Source organism: Rhea pennata, chromosome 3 (assembly GCF_028389875.1).
Source record: "Rhea pennata isolate bPtePen1 chromosome 3, bPtePen1.pri, whole genome shotgun sequence".
Lineage (NCBI taxonomy): Eukaryota > Metazoa > Chordata > Aves > Rheiformes > Rheidae > Rhea > Rhea pennata.
The window spans coordinates 105,456,475-105,474,871 of record NC_084665.1 but is presented as its reverse complement, the minus strand read 5'-3'; the positions used below and the strand labels follow the sequence as shown (position 1 = coordinate 105,474,871).

The 18,397-nt window shown below is 34.3% G+C and overlaps 1 protein-coding gene across 1 annotated transcript in view; it reads right to left on the bottom strand.

Annotated features, from left to right (window-relative positions):
• The window catches only part of CSMD1 (CUB and Sushi multiple domains 1), a 1,182,441-nt gene that overhangs the window by 593,712 nt on the left and 570,332 nt on the right, over positions 1-18,397 (bottom strand). Inside the window, exon 5 of the mRNA XM_062571121.1 lies at positions 13,224-13,431. Coding sequence (XP_062427105.1) covers positions 13,224-13,431 — 208 coding nt within the window. The remainder of the gene's footprint in view (positions 1-13,223; positions 13,432-18,397) is intronic.

Sequence of the window (18,397 nt, the reverse complement as noted above, 5' to 3'; positions counted from 1 at the left end):
CAGAAAGTCAGAATTGATTATTACAATGAATGCTTCTTAATTCATATCTGTTCTCTGATTTGACTGGATCATGATATCTTAACAAAAATGTACATCGACTTTGCACCACAGGCAAGAGCTGCCTGTGCATGGAGAAAACTACAGGTAATTTATTTAGTAAATAGAAGTCAGTCATGATTCTGGAATAATGAGAGGGGGGGAAAAACTGTTTTGCTCGTTTCAATGTTTTTCTTAGTAAGAACCTGCTGTGTGAAACATTGATATGAACAAAACAGGTTTTGTCTAAGACAAAAAGTGAAAAATAGTGGTATAAAGTCTGAGTGGGAAAGATATTACGCTGTTGCGAAGATACTACTCTTCTATATATTTTTTGTTTAAAGAAAAGGAAATTCTAATTTCTGAGAAGTAAAAGTAAATAGTATCCAAATTTGGAACAAAGAGGAGCTGTGAACTCTTCAGCAAACAGTTGATATCAAACAAGTAATCCTTCTCTTCAGTGTTCTGAGAAGTATACTGAAAATTCTTTAAAAATTTTGAAATGATAGATCTTCTTTTACTGTAAACCTATTTATTAAATGATTAGTGTCTGAAATTTGACAATAACATATTCTCACAAGATAAAAGATTATAACTTACTCTTTTATTCAAAGTCATATCACATTTTTGTTTAAAAATGATGATACCATTTAAAATGTGAATAAATCTCACATATAAATACATATTATTAATTCAGCTCTCAGATTTATATGGTAGATCAAGTGTTTAGACCATCTAGGGTCTATGTCATAGAACTAGGAATCTTGGTGTTACCCCTCTTGTGAGCATTACAAGTTGGACATCTAATGTCCATTTGAAGAAAAGAGGCAATGGAGAATTCAACACTTACCTTCAAAATTTGCTAATATGTTTAATAAATCCATTCATTCTTTCTTTGTCTTTATTATACCTTACTTTGTTGGTTCAGCTAGGTACGACCTATTATTTTCTCAATGTGTGGCAGCACAGCCCTCTGGTGTAATAGCCACTCCTCCCAGTTTGGTATCAGCAAACTTGTCTCTGTCCCTTCATCCAGGTTATTGATGAATAAGTTGAACAGGACTGGACCCAATATTGACCCCTCGGGGACACGCCCTAGTTACTTACTCCAGCTGGACTTGCACCATTGATCACAACCCTCTAAACTCTGCCCTTCAGCCACTTTTCAATCATCTACTTCACTGTCTGCTCATCTAGTCTGCATCTCCAGTGCTTGCCTATGAGGATGTTATCAAAAGCCTTGCTGAAGTCAAGGTAGGCAACACCCACTGCTCTCACCTCATCTACCCAGCCAGTCATCCCATCATGGAAATCTATCAGTTGCTTAAGCATGATTTCCCCTTTGTGGCTATACACTCACATGTATCAAGTACTCAAGTACTGTGTGCTTGATAATTCATGTGAATCAATTAATCAAGTACTGTTTTCAGACTGAGAAACTAAAATGTAGCATTCAGTCTCTTGTATAAGTTGCTAACATGTGATTAACAGGAGGAAATGTCTTGAGTATTCCTACAGTACAACTAGTAGGACAGTATCTAAGCTGCAAAGTGATGTTTTTTAATAAACATTATTCAAATTATTTCATTCATAAAGAAAGAAGAATTCATCAAGTTAAACAAGACTGAAACTAATTGAAATTTGTCCATAAATAATGAATGAGAAAAATAATAATTTTCTGTATCTTTAAATACGCTCCTTTACAATACCTCTGAACTTCAGATGATCTTTTTGTTTATGTTTGCACAACACGTCTAATATCTGGAAGACTTATAGCTATATAAATAATAATAATAATTTTTCTTATAGCATAAGAAAGAAAACATAACACATTGTATTCCATATATCGTGCTCTTTGTAACTACTAACTTAAAGATTGGTTTCGACAATAAGGACTAAAGTATGGATACTAGAAACAGTACCAAACTAATGTTAATTCCATACAGTACTCAGACTCAAGACAAAAACTGTGGTCTTTAGTATCTGAAATTGTTTGCATCAAGCTCTCATTAACTCTGTTACAGCTGAAAGAAGAGCTACAGGAGCGGACTTAGGTATACATGAAATGAGGACCACAGTATTAGCAACTACCTGTAGAAAGCTTGACTGAAAAGAGCTGTTTAATATGACATAGCAACTCTGTGGCAAAAGCATGTATAAGACCTAGTTTTTAAGGTAGTATCTCGCTTGTCTGTATTTTGAGATATTTCTTTTGTTTTTCTTTAATAACCTGCATAATGCACTCAACTTCTCATTTTGACATATGAAGCAGCAGTGCTACTGACTAGAGTCTCTTTAAACGTACAATAATTCAGTCTCAGAGGATGGTGAGAAATGAGAGCATTTGATGGCACAATTAAAAAGATATGTCAAATTTTATGTACAAGAGGGTCAAATAAGGCTATCATTCTTTATTCTTGAGTGTTCAACTTTGTAATATTAATATTTTTATGTTCACAGAAAGATAACAAATGACACTCCAGGAAATCTGCATATTTTCTCTTGTAGAATATATTTTACTTCTGTTTCAGTGTGTGTTCTAAACTGCCTTCACTTCAATCAACTAAACAAAGACAATTGTAGATTACCATAACAATGAAGCTAAATACATGATTTATAAGCCTCATTTAAATTATTTAAATTAATTTACACACTACTTCCAAAGTAACATACACATTTTTTTTGGCAATTTGGTGATACTATTCTAACTGCTGGTGCAGTTCTAAATATTCTATTGTTCTAAGTGCTGATACCGTTCAAAATAGATGTGCAACAATGAATACATTCTAAGTGCAGATTTTGTTCTGATATTGAATAATATTTGTTTTGCAGCATTCATTTCAATACCTTATCTAAGGTTTCCCACAGCTATGAATCTTAAAAAAAAAAAAAAAAAAAAAAAAAAAAAAAAAAAAGGCATGCTTGATCAGCTTCAAATTTAGGCAATCGTATATCCCGTGGAGGATTTTGTGAAAATCTTCAACGATTACATATTCCTATTACATAAGTCAGATCTTCAAGTTATATTATATTATATTTTATTTCTGATCAATAGATTTTAACACCTAAGTACTTTATTCTAAAAAAATAATAGCTGTCCAAATACAAGTTCTTGCTCTCTGGCCTATAAAACTTGCATTTCTTTTCTGGCCCTGGTATCTTCACTAAAAGTGGGATACTATTACTTGTTAATCTCAGTTGCATGTTTAGTCAGTGTACTGCTACAACCTTCAAAAACTAATAGTCAAAACTTTGCTTTTATTTTTTTACAGTAAATTCATTTCACTTTTGAATGTCCTCTTGCTTACTCATTTGAGAATAAGAACATAAATGGTATCCCAGTTACTGCCTACATGTCATATCTAAAGTTTCTATGCTTTATGCTTTAACTATTTAAAACATCAGCAATATAAGACAACACACATTTTCTAAGGGCAGATTTCTCCAGAAAAAAAAAAGTCCAATTACTAGCCTACTGCACAGACATCTAAAAATGCTGTCAAAAGCTGTCAATAAACATGTAATTTAAATTCAATTTAACATTATTTAAGAGTCAAAGAAGTAATCAATACAATTTACGTGCAAACTACACAGAAATACCAGGGGCCAAAGTATTTATTAACATTACTGTAGGATTAGTTCATTGATGGGTTTACTCTGAGCTAACGTAGATTACCACACAGGTCATAGTGGAAGAACCATGCAAATAACAAGTAGCTGCCAAAAAAGCCTGCAGTGGAAATTCAGATAGTAGTTTTTTTGATGAGTATGTCCATTTGTGTGTATCTTGTTCAAAAATGTGCTAACAAATATTTTAAGTTTTCAATACATCTAGGTCAAAAATAAAGCAGACTTACATTCACACCTGAATCTTATTTTCTAAAATTCTATTCTTGTTTAAAAGAAAAATGATTACTCACTGATATTTTATTTGCTGTAAAATTTACTGGAAAGTAAGAGTGTGTTCAGCTATGCAAATCCATAACAAATAGTTTTTCACATAATTGAGTATTATAAAACTCATGTTAGAAAAATGACAAGACATATAAAACAAAAGTAGTACATCTTTACAATTTATATATTTTTGATTTAACATTGAAAAACACAGCACATTAGAAGAGAAGTTAGGTAGAGAAGTTTGATAAGAAATTGCTTCATTATCACTGATCATAACAGGAGAAGAGGCCACTATTTCTGCCAATATAACTTCGACACACTATTTGACTCACTGTGATTTTTTTTTTGGTACATTCCTAAACAAAATACTAGGCAAAAAAATAGAACTTGGGTTATAATCTCCACAAAGTATTGGTCTTACATTTTCATGATTGGTCTAATATACCCAGTGCAGTTTTTTGCAAATATTGGTTTGCTGAGAAAAACCACATCATATTGTTTCTGCATTTTTGTAATATCTCTTCAGATTTATATGTACATATACACTGTTAGCAACATTTTCTTCATGACTTTCTCTTTCCTTTTTAAGTGTTAATGCATACTTCTACCGTTAGTCAACAGTCCAGTTTCAATTCCATAAATTGTTGTGGAAAAATGAGAGAGTAGATATATTTTTCAAGAGTTATTGTGATTTCTGTAAGCAAATCTGGAATTACTGGTAGGGCTATGGGGCAAAAGAAGGGGAAAAAGTATTAATCTAGAAGTCCGGATGTCAAAAATATCTGTGAATTTTGTTCTTCCTAAGAGGCTGACTGTAATAGATAGATACTGCATAAAGCAAGAACCCCCGTGATTAATAAATATCCCCCTAAGAAAGACTTATGACCTAAATACACTGACGTGAGCTGCTTCATAGTTACAATACACTTCCTGAAAATACTGCCAAAGATTTTGCAAGAAAACTAGGCTAACCATACACCTACTTTAAAATAATGCAATAGCCCAGATAGAGGGAAACTGCAGGGGAATACTGAATCCCTAGGGTTAGACAGTAATGCTAATGGCATTTTGTAGGAAGCAATGCAAGCTTTCGGTTAATGCATTTAAAGCCTCGTTCACATACTTACTCTTAAAAATCTAGTACTTTTTCTGTTATTTTAAATGTGATGGAAAATTATATTGTAAGTCACAGCACTCCCTTAAGTGAGTTCTTTCACTCTTATGTTCCTGTCAGTTTGTGATGTGGGATGAATTAAGCCTTTATACCTCTTCAGCACAGTAGGCTGTAAATTAATAGGTGCAAAGGAAGCAATAGTGTTCTGTGAATTAAGCCTCAATTTGCTGCTTCTGTACTTCTCACTTCAAACACTGTTCACATGCTGGTGTTAACAGCTGAGTGGTCTCCGTGTAAGAGCTATTTCTTTACACTTAACACAGACAGGCAAGAGATTATACTAGTTCATAGCCACTACTACTTGTATGGAGTTAATTTACCATCCTGTTAACTTTAGGATCAACACCTTTGCAAAAGCTTCCACATACTTTTGTACATTTAGCTACTAAAAACATGTATGTGTTATTTAGGATTAAAAATACCGCCCCCTTCTCCTCCTGCCCCCCTCCCCCCCAAAAAAAAAAAAACATTTCAAATGTACTTTCTTTAAATACAAGCCAAAGGAATTTTGAAATAATTTTATGTAAGATATTAGTGTAAATTAAATATATTTGTTACTTAGTCCTTAAGTATATTCACCTTTGCATCAAGACTCTACCACCTTTTTTCTTTTTTTTTCTTTTTTTTATCAGAGTATTTCCATCATCCCCACCTTTGAACACAAAGTAACATAGAAGTCAAAGGAACCTGTAGTCCTAACAGAAGAATGAGAAAGTATTTTGTTATATTTCTAGGTGAAGCTCTAAGAGGAATTAGGTATGTACTTCAGCACTTGCCATCATCCACAGGATATACTGATAAGGAAAAAAAGAGAGTAGTCAGGGCTTCTCTGCTCTCCTGCACAGAAGGGTGAATGTACCGAAACAGTCCTCTTTGGGGAGGAAGAGGAAAGGAGAGAGGCTATGCCTGCTGGAGCGAAGTGACAGCATTAGTGACCATGGTGTCTCTGTGGGCTTAAGATATTTTTGTTCACTCTGCGTTGACTAGAGCACACTCCCCAAGCACATTTGGGATAACACTCTGCAAAGGCTTTCCTGACCTATAGTACCAAATTCTCACCATTGCTGCTTTGAAGTTTATATTTCCAAGCCCCTCCAAATCTACAATGCAGCTGTTTCCAAGACCTTACCAACTCTCTAAAAGTCTGTCAGGTCCCAACCTACCCAAACAAAACCTTCACCATGTTAGATTCATTCTTGGCTTCCAGCTCTCCTACTCAACCTCTTACCACCTGCACGATCCCACTTCCTTACAGTGCTTCTCTGGGAATGCACTGATCACATGCAAGCTCATAGTTCCATTTCTGCTTATTTTCTAATACACTAGCTGTACCTTTTGTCCTTCTCTTCACTATTGTTATATTGGTCATTAGAACTCGAAGCTGCCTCATTGGGACCAACAACGCTCATCTCCTCCTTTGCCTCTTTCCACAATAATAATAAATCAGACAAAAAATATCCACACACATTCTCCTGTTTCTGAAACAATGAAAAAAAATTAAAGATGCCTTTGTGATGCTGAAAGGAAGAAGACAATGTCCAGTATGGGGGAAAGTATGTAATGCTTCAATGTAATTGAAGTTTTGCTTTAATATCATTAGTAGTCAGGTTTTATCTTTCCTCCCATTGAACTCTTAGAAGAGACAATGCACTACCTGTCTCATCTACTTTGTTTTTACTTTCTATGGACTACCAAGATATAGAGCAGAGTTCATTGTATTTTCCCAAGTCTGCTAACAAATTACTTACAACTGTGGATAATTCATTTTTTCAGGCTGGTGTTTGAATGCCTGCAGAAAATCCATTTTGGAACATCATGACTGATCAATATAGCAAAGTACAAGATACATCACTGATGAGATCAGCTTATTAATACCTGTTATTGGAAAACTGTAGGAATGAAGAAGCTGTTTATTTGCATCTGTTTGGGTATAGCAAGTGTTATGCCAAAGAACTGTGTATAGATACTGAATTAAAACAGGATATTTCTCACTCAGACAATTTTAAAAGACTTTGGAAAGCAATACTTTGATATTGCTTTCCAAAGCATACTTGATAAAAGACTAGATAAAACTAATAATGTGTCAGTTGCCTGCATAGTGCATACGGCTTCATTCTATGCAAAATTGCTGCTATTTTCCTTCCAAATGCCATAATCTGCAAGTGGATAATCCTTTCTGGGACTGTTTAACAATTCTGAGATCAATGAGACAAGATATTCAGTCCAAGATTACAGATCTCCAGAGGCAGTGAATTTCAGTACATTGTTTGCAAATATTGTTATAGACCATTTTTTGTGTTTTTAGATGGGAATATTTTTGCAGTTTGGATACTGGCATTAGGGCGGAACTAACACAGCGGCTGACAGATTGCTGACAAGATTCGGAATTCATTACAGCGACTGAGTAAATGGTTGGGAAGAGAAAGTATGAATTTCATACCTTAATCTAGCAAAGCCCAAGGGAAAAGGACAAGAAGTTCAACTAGAAAGTTTCAATTCTCATTTGAACATGGTAGCAAAAGCTGGAGGAGGATGTAGAAACAGAAAATGTTGGAAGGAGGAGAAGAAAAGGCAGCAGGGAAAGCACTGGTGTTGCCAACACAAAATGACTGGAAGAAACTGTGGGAAGTGAAGCAGCAGCAAAGGCAGCAACTGACAGGATTTAGATGCTGGAGATAAGTTGTCTATAGAGTCTTTAAGGGACATGGAAGAAATCAGTCAGTAAGGGCATATCTTTATATTTCACCAAATATAAATATAGTCCTAATTAGGTAAATGAACATACTACTAAATGCAAATATCTAGCATTCTGTCAGAAACACTCTGTTTTTCAATCTTCTAATGCTCCTCATACAGATACACACAGTATCTTCCTTGCTTATCTTGAAAGTATCTATACACCACCAATGAAACCTTTGGTTTTTAGAAATGTTCTATGCAAAGTTAGTTAAAATCTTCATGAAGTCAGTGTGAAGTTGGTTATAAAAGTTATTAGCATTGCTACATGTGCTTGAAAATGTTTTCTAACATTTCAAATGCAAGGCACTTATGTTCAAGTGCAAAGCAGCATTAACGTTGATTTTCAAATGCAATAGGCTATGCACTTTTTATAAAGAAACTGGGAACTTTGCAAAATGGAAGCTATCAGAAAGAATTTAACAGTAACTTTGCAACTTCCTTTACTATCATATGACAATAAAAGTTGTTAACTGCAATACAACTCATATTTGTACTCTGAGTAGAATAACAGAGTGATTTATAACCCTGTTCCACTAATGGAGTATTCATCCTTGGAATTAGAGTAGGACAGATCACTGTGCTAGCTATCTCTATTCAAAAGTGACACAAATGTACACACACAGAGATACTCACACAGAGATTATTATTTTTTCTGCTTTTTCTAGCAAAATGTGCAGGCAGAAAGGTCAGACAGGCAAGTTATCAAGCACAGATATCTATACTTACTGAATCTAGTTTCCCAATCAAAACGTGTAAAACAGGAAATCCAAATAAAACCTTCAGAAAGGTAGGAAGAGCTTCTGAAAGCTAGTAGGTAGCAGGACAACCCTCTACAGTTCCCCAAAACCATAACATGAGGTCAGCAAGAGTTTCACCAATGACAAAAATTCTCTAAACAGGCTAAAAAAGAACCCAAACAAATGAATGAATAAAATCCAATAAGGGTTCTCAAATGTAAAATTCGAATTGCTTTTCTCTCCTTGTAATTCTAATTCCAATTCTAATTGCCTGTAAAAAGTCTAATTGCCTTTCTCTCCTTGTATCACAGCACATCTTTTCTTTTTTCATGGAAAAGGATAAAAAATACAGAACCCTGTATTGATAATAGCATATCCAAAAGCTTTTTCTGGTATATAACAACAACTTTATTGAACATACCTTGATAAGTAATGAAACTTTTCACAATAAACCAACAGATGGTGATCTTTAGCTATATTCTCATATACTTCTGGGATAAATACTCAGCTCATATGCATAGGCCTACTAATGTTGGTGCATATTAAAAAAGTGATTTACAGCACCCAATAGTCTCATGTACTGTCTTTATATAGACCTCTCACAAAGAGGTTGCAAGATTAAGACAGCTCTCTATAAACAAGACAGCAAATATACAGATTTGAATACTACAGGCCTGAATTGTACCTAAGAGCTTGTATTAACACATTTATCTAAAAACCACAAATTAGTATTGTGACCCAGTTGTTGCAAGAAATTATTCATTAGCACAGAAGCAAGAAGAGAGATTCATATGGCTCCAGCTTCCTACGTCAAATCATTTGCCGAGGAAAAGCAATTTGCTGTTGCTGCTTCTACATCACACTCATTCACATGCATTTTGAAAGGTGTTCACTACTATATTGAGATGATTTATAAAGGAAGTCAGAGTAATCCTAAAGGTATTTTTAAATGATATTAGGAAATAAATTTAGACTAAGCTGAAGTCCAAAATGTAGTTTATTTTCTTATATTTGCATGACAAAAATTTGAAGGATAATAATTTAAGTCCAAATGGAAGCAGAGTCAGATAACACTAGAATTGTAAGATAAAGTAGGATAAAAGTAAATTAAATTTTAGAACAAAGTGTGCTCAGTTTAAAGAACTTAGTTCAAAACTAATAATTGCAGGATTATTCTTAGCATCATAATCACCTTCCACACATACTTTAATACGCTTGGAGATTTTTCTGTCAAATGAATTTTAATCTTGCAAAAACTAGGTCAAATCCAAATGTTTGCATGAGCAAGCATACATGTGACCTAACTACAGCCTTATGAATTGCCCAGCTTTGCCTCACTTGAAAATAATGAACTAGATTACTCCATCCAAATTAAAAAACAAAACAAATCAAAACTCTGTTTCATGTTCTGGCACAGAACAGTGTTGTCTTTGGGAAGACTCATTAAGATGAAAGAGTATTCCAGTGGAATTTCCAGTGGAATGCTTTCCCCAAGCAATAAAGTCCAGATTTTTATTTAAAAACGTGTTTATTCAGCATGAGCTATTTGATACTTCTTAATACTCTCTTTAGATCCAACCTTTATGTAATTGTAAGTATCATAAACTTTAGCTGAAATCGAAAGAGATATGTTTGGAATTATATAAGTACTTTTATTCAATTTTAATAATTAACAACAGAGGAACCATTCAGATTCTTTAAAAATTCAGCCATTTGCTGGACTTTTCGATGGATTCAAGACATAGCAAAGAGGCACTCTTTTTGATATGCTCCCAGAAGTACTATTTTTGGCATTGCCAGCTCACCTACTCTCAGGATATGTTTAAAATCTTAGATGCCTTAATGTAATAGCAAATTAAGCAAGTGATTCAAATATATAAAAATGGTCATTTTATCTACATTGTAATTAATACTCTTACTTCCTTCCTAAGATTAAAAATTCTGTTCTACCTGCTTTGCTTTCATTCTGCAGACACTAGTGTTCATCTTTTTAAACATGTTGACAGTCATATTGTTTCAAAACAGGAATAAAAATATGTGCATCTAAGGTATGCACATCCATTCAAGATCCAGAGCTATATTACTGGTCTTTACTGAGAAAAGGCCTTATATAGATTTGGACACTAAAATTGTATCATGGACATAAAATGAATAGTGAGATGTTACCACTTTAACATTTTATAAATGAATAATATTAGGATGGACTTTATAAAAGATTTTCAAATAATCTTTTAAAAGTAAGGAAAGGTAAAGAAATTTCTTTGATCCTTTCAATGCATTGGAAAGCAGGTTATTAGCCAGCCATATAACCTGGAAATTAACTGAGCATCTTAAAGAAGGTTTAGAAACATATAATATTGATATATATATATCAGATTATTTTTCCTCGTCATATAAAGTTTCTTTTTTTCTGGCATTTCCATAACTTTATTTGTTTATAAAACGTCCATCCAGTTTTCACTGTAGTCATTTTAGAACTGCTTATAACCTTGTTGATATGTCTGCAGAGGATAATCCAGAACCATTGTGCTATATAATAAAAGCACTAAAGAATGAATCATCAGTCTGAAATTATTTTCTTTATGCTTACTCTTTTTCTAGCTTTTGTATGCTCGTGTATCTGCCTTTCTATGTTCTTAACTAGGAAAATGTTTGGCTAGTTCTACAGCAAAACCTGATTTAATTGAAAGAACAATCATAATTACTGGACCATGCTAACAGAGTATGTGTTGTCTAAAACAGAATTACTATATGAAGCTGTTGACATGATACCAGAAACAATAAAAGACAGCAGTTGAAAAAAAATCACATTTTAAAATGCTACACCTATAGACCATTAATTTTTAATACGGAACAAATTCACATTTAATCCCACAGCTGATTTTAGTAGATTACATCATGCACTACATTTAGCCTGTCTCTAATGTAGCTATGGTAACCGTTCTTGCTTAATATAACTGAACGTGCAGCTTCACTCCAAATTATCCAATAACCCTTTCAATGTTTCTTATAGAACTTCTCATTGCTTTTTCAAACTTTTAGTAATGATTCTTGAAACATACAATAAACATTTAGGGTTTATTAATCAGGGTTAGCATTATAAGCATTACAAGTAAAAACCTCCAATCCAAACAAAAATATCAGGGGAAAAAAGAAAAATGTTCAGACTGAATTCTAGGATAAAGAAGATTTTTATCGTATCTGATTTCCTACAGTAACACTGGCCAATACCATATGGGGTCAATGCAGAGCACATTTCTATCTGCTCATACTTTCTACATCATCTATTATGATAAACTTTCTAGAGAATGGATATGTATATCTGATTATCCAAAAAAGTAAAGTTATCCCTGCATTTATATGCTCAAATTCAGTAACAGCTGAATTTCTAACAATAAAGTTGCACATGTATTGTTAGATATCCATTGGACACTTGCAGTCAAAATTAAATGGACAGATTTTTGTGTTCTGCAGCAAGATTCCTTTAGTTCTTCACCTTCAAGATTCCAAACTTTTGTCCTTAGAAATCAAAATAACAAAAAATTGGAATTCATGATTATTGTCATGTCTGTGCATGAGAGAAAGAGATGATATCGTACTTCAGACAGCAGACAGACATGAGCACTTAATTTAATCCTGAGCTGCTTCAATAGCTGTTGTTAAATAACTTCTGGTATTTTGGAAATATAGAGGAGAATCTTGTGAGGTAGATCCAGGAGTCTCTTTGAAACAAAGTTTTTACTTATTTACCAAGCAGAGTTTCTGCACATTCAGATGCTACCTAGAACTTCACAGTCATTAATATTATGAATTACCTAATCAATCATAACATTAATATAATAGTGAGATTGGATCAGAAATCCAGAAAGGATATTCTGAAGATAATATCCATCAGTCACCTGTGAGCAGCAGATCTGTATTTTTTTTCTAGGCTACATTTATTGTGTAAAGGCACACACAATAAGCACAAGATAGTCTTCTCAGATATTTAAGAAAAAGATGACTATATAGATTGCAGAGAAATCCTAATACAAACTTTTCAGCAATTAAATTTATTCCCATAGACAAAGCTTTCTTCTTTTACTCAGTGCAGAGAATCTAGATTCAATATTATAATGAATAAGGCTTAATATTGTTTAGCAAACAGTGTTGACATCAGCCAACATACACATATCAGCACATGACACAGGACTGAATTACAGCCTGCTTAGCATAAAATGAAATGTGTTTGCTCTCTCTCTATTTCTGACTTTCTATTGGGCTGAATTTTACTCTTTACATTCATTACTGGAGTATGATAGCTGTTCAACATACAACATCTGAAAACTATCCCATACCAAGTTCAAACAGTTCTGCATATAACGTCAATAAATGCTCACAGCTAAGATATAACCCATATGGGTTATACCCGTATAACACTTGGAGATGGACAAAAAGGAGGAAGGATGAAGAGTCAGAAGGAAGCAGACTGCTACACTGCTTTTAGTTCTGGAGGGTGAAAGGGACCAAAGGAAAATGCATAATAAAGCAATCATTACTAACATGTAGAAAAAATAGCTATCATTAAATACTTTGTCAAAAGACTCACCAGCAAACAAGAAAAAACAGAAACTGAGATCTTTGCAAGACCTCTGACTTACCATATGGATGGTGCTTCTGTTCCACTGATCTCTAAGAAGTCATATCCTTCTTCTAACTGGAAGTCAGTAAAGACCAAAGCAATGGTATCTCCTGGTTCAGCCAATATGGTCCAGGTGCAATCAGCATTATTTTCATACTCTGAAGGGAAATGTGGACTTGAAATAGTTCCACTTGTCCCGCGTAGTGTCCCTCCACAAGCTCCTTCAGCTGATGAAGAGAGTGTCTGTTATTAGTGGAGCTGCATTTTAAATAAGCAAATCATCATCCTTGTTCCTGGCACAGCAGACCAAACTCTTCTCTTATATGCACACAGTATGCATGAATTTACTGTTAAGTCTGGAATGTTGTCTAATCTGTGACCAAAGACCTTTTTGTATTCTTCCTTGCCCCCTAAGATTTCACTGAAAGCTTTAAAGATGTTTTGACTAATATTAACATGGGGTATTAAAACAGATATAATTAGAAAAAATATATATGTAACTCATTGGCATGAAAAATTAAAAACTCATAAAATTACTTTCAGTATGTTGTAATGCAACTATGAAAGCTATATCAATATCAATTAAAAATATTTCTGCATAAGTGAAAGGTCATAAGAGAAGTGTTTCAATTTTTACCCATTTTATTATCTTTAATTACTGCTATTCTCTTTAGGTATTATTTACACAGTATAGGGGCATGTGGAGATTTAAGAACAAATAGCTTGACAAGGTGCCTGACACAAGGAACGTACAGTCTAATTAGGACACTAACTGAATAACTAATTAAGACAACAGATAAAGTAGGAGCAGAAAATCAAAGTTGTCAGTGAAAGTGAATTTTAAAGCAATATTTGAAGGAGAAAGGATTTATTTGCATCAAAAGAAGAGGAATACTGTGTTTAGACATTAAAAAGGGAGACTTTTGAAAGAGAATAAACAGCTAATAAGAGACTAAAATGAAAGGAGGATTGGAGAGAGGCAGAAAGATTTCTTTAAGTATTGAAAAAGAAGAGAAAGTTGCTGAAGACGATCCAACAGGTACTAATCCTTACAACCACTTTTTTATATACGCATTAGTAGTACCTAAAAGTAATTTTTTGGCATGAAGGAATGTATAAAGTCTGTGGCAGGCAAGGATATCTAGAGTTTCATGACTTGCTGGAGTTTCTCAGAAGAGGGCAGTTCTTTTCATTAAATTTCGTATCTTACTCTATGGACCCTGATAACTGAAATCTTTTTTAAATGAAAGATACATTTTTTTTTTTTTTTTTTTTTTTGAGATGGATCTGCACTCCTAAAGGAGATCGTTTTGTTGTTCAGTCAGGCCATTTGTGTGATTCCTCCCTTATTTCTTTTGATACAGTGCATATTGAAAGGGCCGTTGTGCCTACGAGGGATGAAAAGGGAAAGGAATTGAAATTTAAAGAACTCATGGATAAAACTGAGGATTCAAGCTGATATGCAAACATTGCAATGACTGTAAAACTGCTGTAAACCCATAATAAATGAGAAGAGAGTCACGATTTGTTTTCTGATATCTAGAACAATTTTTTCCTTGTTTTCCCATAACTGTATACGTTTCAAGCATTCACATCAGATCATCTAAGAAAGACAAAGAAAAGCAAATTAATACATCCTGTGCCAATACTTCAATACAGAAACTAATAGTGAGATATTGATTTCCACTGCAGTCATCATCAGTATCAGAGTTAGAACCATTAAAAAAACAAAAATTGATTATTCCGACTTTTTTTTAGTCTTTCTGCTTGTTCATATTTCATCATATTTTATTTATTGCAGGCTTTTTATGTTTATTAACTTGTGTTTTTTTTAAGGAACCAAACGCATGAATATGATTTTAAGTTATACAGGTTCTACCTGTGCTCTCGGAAGACAGCAAGCAGGCTTTTCCCATCCCGGGTAGCCAGCAAAACGCACAGAATTACCAAGTCAGCCGTAACTCTTTGGCGCCAGCTGCTTGTTGTTAAATTCTGTTATGACAACATTCGCAATGACACCATCTCCCACTGTGTTTACATTGACATCAAGTAACATGCTAGTGGTGATTAAGATGCCGCTCGCTGTTTATGTTGCAGAGCCCTGGAATAAGGTTTGAGCTCTAAAGTGCTGACTTTTACAGCTGACAAGGAAGGCTTATACAGTTGATTATTTTTGGCAATCCCCTATAAAAGGCCAGATTTATACACTGTGCATTACCAGTGAAAGCCTGTGCAACTCAGGCTGCTAGAGATATCTGCCCAGAGGGAGGCAGAGCTATTTAATCTATTCATAACAGCAATTGCAAGAGACCAAGTTAGCTCAGCAATGGAAAGGCAACATCAGTTAGGTAAGAGCATAGAAACCATTTAACTCAGTTTGACAGAGAGCCAGCATTTTCTCTCTGACAGATGTGGATGCTTAGGGAAAACAGAGCCTGTACCGAATGACCCTTCCTCTGACTCATTTTCCCCTTTCCAGCAGCCTGGGGTTGGGGGCTTCCTTGGACAGAGACAGCACTCAGACTATGGTAACCAGACTGTGGAATACTAAAACAGGTAATAAATTGCCTAAGAATGAGTGCAGGCAGGCAGGACGTGGCCTCAGTGCTCAGAGGGTGGGAGGGCTGGGCTGTGTGGCAATAAGCTGTGCTTCACCAGCTGGCCTTGGAGCTGGTTGCCCTCCTCGGACTGACCCTCACTCTTGGCTGTGGCCTTCTCTGTTTTGTGCTTTTGATATAACCAGAACATTGCATGGGAACATTAATGCATCACTGCGCTTGGAGTAATTTTACAGCGCATAGCGCCTCAGGCTTCAAAAATTCTAACTCATAGTGATTAGCAAATTGCATTTTAAAATATGCAAGTAATTAATCTAAACACTCATGGTTATTGTGAAGTTGTAAGCAACTGCACAAAGTGCTGTTCACATCAGCATAATTGACTACTTGAAGTATAAAGCTACAAACATTTGGATCTCTCAGTAGTCAGGAATTAAGTGCTCTAAATTTAGAAAATATGTGTGTTATACAGACTGTACATGCAAACACGTATGATTTGCACCACTTAGACCTTGACAAAAAGGCATATATACTGCAAGTATGTAGCTTAGATAAAATACCTGAACATGTTGCATATGTAAAATACAAAAGAATCACTAAAGAATCATTGCAGATAATTAAAAATCTTACATTTTTCTTCAAACAAGAAATAGTCATCTCATCAAAAATTTTAATCTGGTATTTTTGACAAGCTGTACTTTTCATTGCATAAGGAAGGGATTAAACCTCAATGATAAGTTTTAGCTCAGTTTTAGGGTATGGACAAAGAGTAGTATTTCAGTAACAAAATCTACCTACAAGCAAGATGCAAACTCTGATAAGCAGACACCCAAGGACAGGGTAAGAACAAAAATAGTACCTTAAAAACCATCCATATTTTGATTAAGTATCTTTTGAACATGCAGTCATTTTTACCAGATCTTCCTCTCCTTATCAAACAAATACATTCCAGAGTGCAAAGCCCTGTATTCTAACCTTCTTTTAAAATAAAAGCTAATAAAATACTTATTCAAGTAAAAGTTGTTTACTGCATAATAAATAAAAATAAAAAAAAAAGTCAATCAGTTTAACCTTTTAAAATTAATTTACAGTCTGAATTCAAACGATCAGGCCTGCCTACTTAACCTTATATGACAAAGTTCTGATTTGAAAGATCATTTAGGATTCATTTTACTATATTACTGTTGTAACATAACTGACAAAAAAAACCAGCAGTGACTTAAAACACAGAATTCTCAGTTACTAAAAAAAGATTTCCTTGCTACAGCACTTTTTGTCTTTCCTTACTGCCTTATCACTAGCAACAGAATAGATGCAATTAAACCTTGAGTGACATTTTATAAAGCATCCTCAAACGACATATTGTCATTTCAAGTCACATTTTGTAAGGCCTATCAATTAAAGAAAATTGTGGTTTTAGACAGTTCTAAATGAACCCCGGGCATACATTATTTATTATGCCTTATCGAAAATATCACTGAAACAGTTCTTTATTAATTTCTTTATTAAGTGGCATTTTTCTGTAGTTCATTTGGAAAAAAAGTACATAATTGTACCTCATTTAATGAAATATTTCAACATAGGAAATTAATCGATAAAATAATCATAAATTATTACTTCCCCAGATATTTGCTTTGAATATTTTAGAAATGGTTAATATGAGAATGAGAACAAGTGTTAGTATACCACTGCCAAGTTTAAAAATAAGCCTTAGGATGCCAGTGCCAACTGTCAAGCTGCTAAGCCGCCAGATTCATAAAGACCAAAAACATAGCTAAGTGCTACAAAGATGTAGCACTATCCAGTCGTCAGACGACTCATTCATCTAATCTAGTTCCAGTTGGCAGCTCTCTCTTTATCAAAATACTCAGTTCTACTTGCTCATCTTTTATTATTTTTTAGAATTGCATAGCCTTTATTCTGAGTAGGCACAAGCCAAAACCTATGCTTCTTTTCCATGTTTAAATAAACAGAAACTTGTCAAGATCATGATACGGTACTATACAGAAAGGGTCTAATCAGTTTGTCTCCCTTTCTCAATTGCTGTTGGTCTTGATCAACTTCACATAAGTTAAATATTCATTAGAGTGTACATCTAAAATCAATTTTCTTGCTCTCTGCAGGGTTTTCAAATGACACTTCAAAATCATTTGGATTGATCCCTGCATAAAATGGGATTTATTTTGTTAAAATTCCAGAAATTACTGTGATAGGAAAATAAGGCCTTTCCCAGATAAATTAAGAGGTCAAGTTTCTTACTGCAAGTTAATAGAATATATGTGATAGAAATGCAGGTATAGTTACAATCCATTTAAGCGCTGGTGGGCATAAATGCACCTGTGTCACTGTCTGGAACATTTTAACTTTGCCACCTTATTGACCTCTGTGTAAGCAGAGCTCAGCAGCTAGCAAGGGTCTGTTGTAATTACTGCTCTGACTGCAGTAGATTCAGTGCGGTAGCTGCGCTTGCCTGCGAAAAAGTTCACTTTTTCTTTGCAAATATGGTGCGTAATTTAGTAGACTTTTATAATTCCTCCTTGCATCACTCTGTTGTGCAGCAGGGATCTCTCCTCCTCCTCCATCCACTCTGGGAAAGAAATCTGATCCAATAACTAAAGTTACAAGTTTTTTCCAG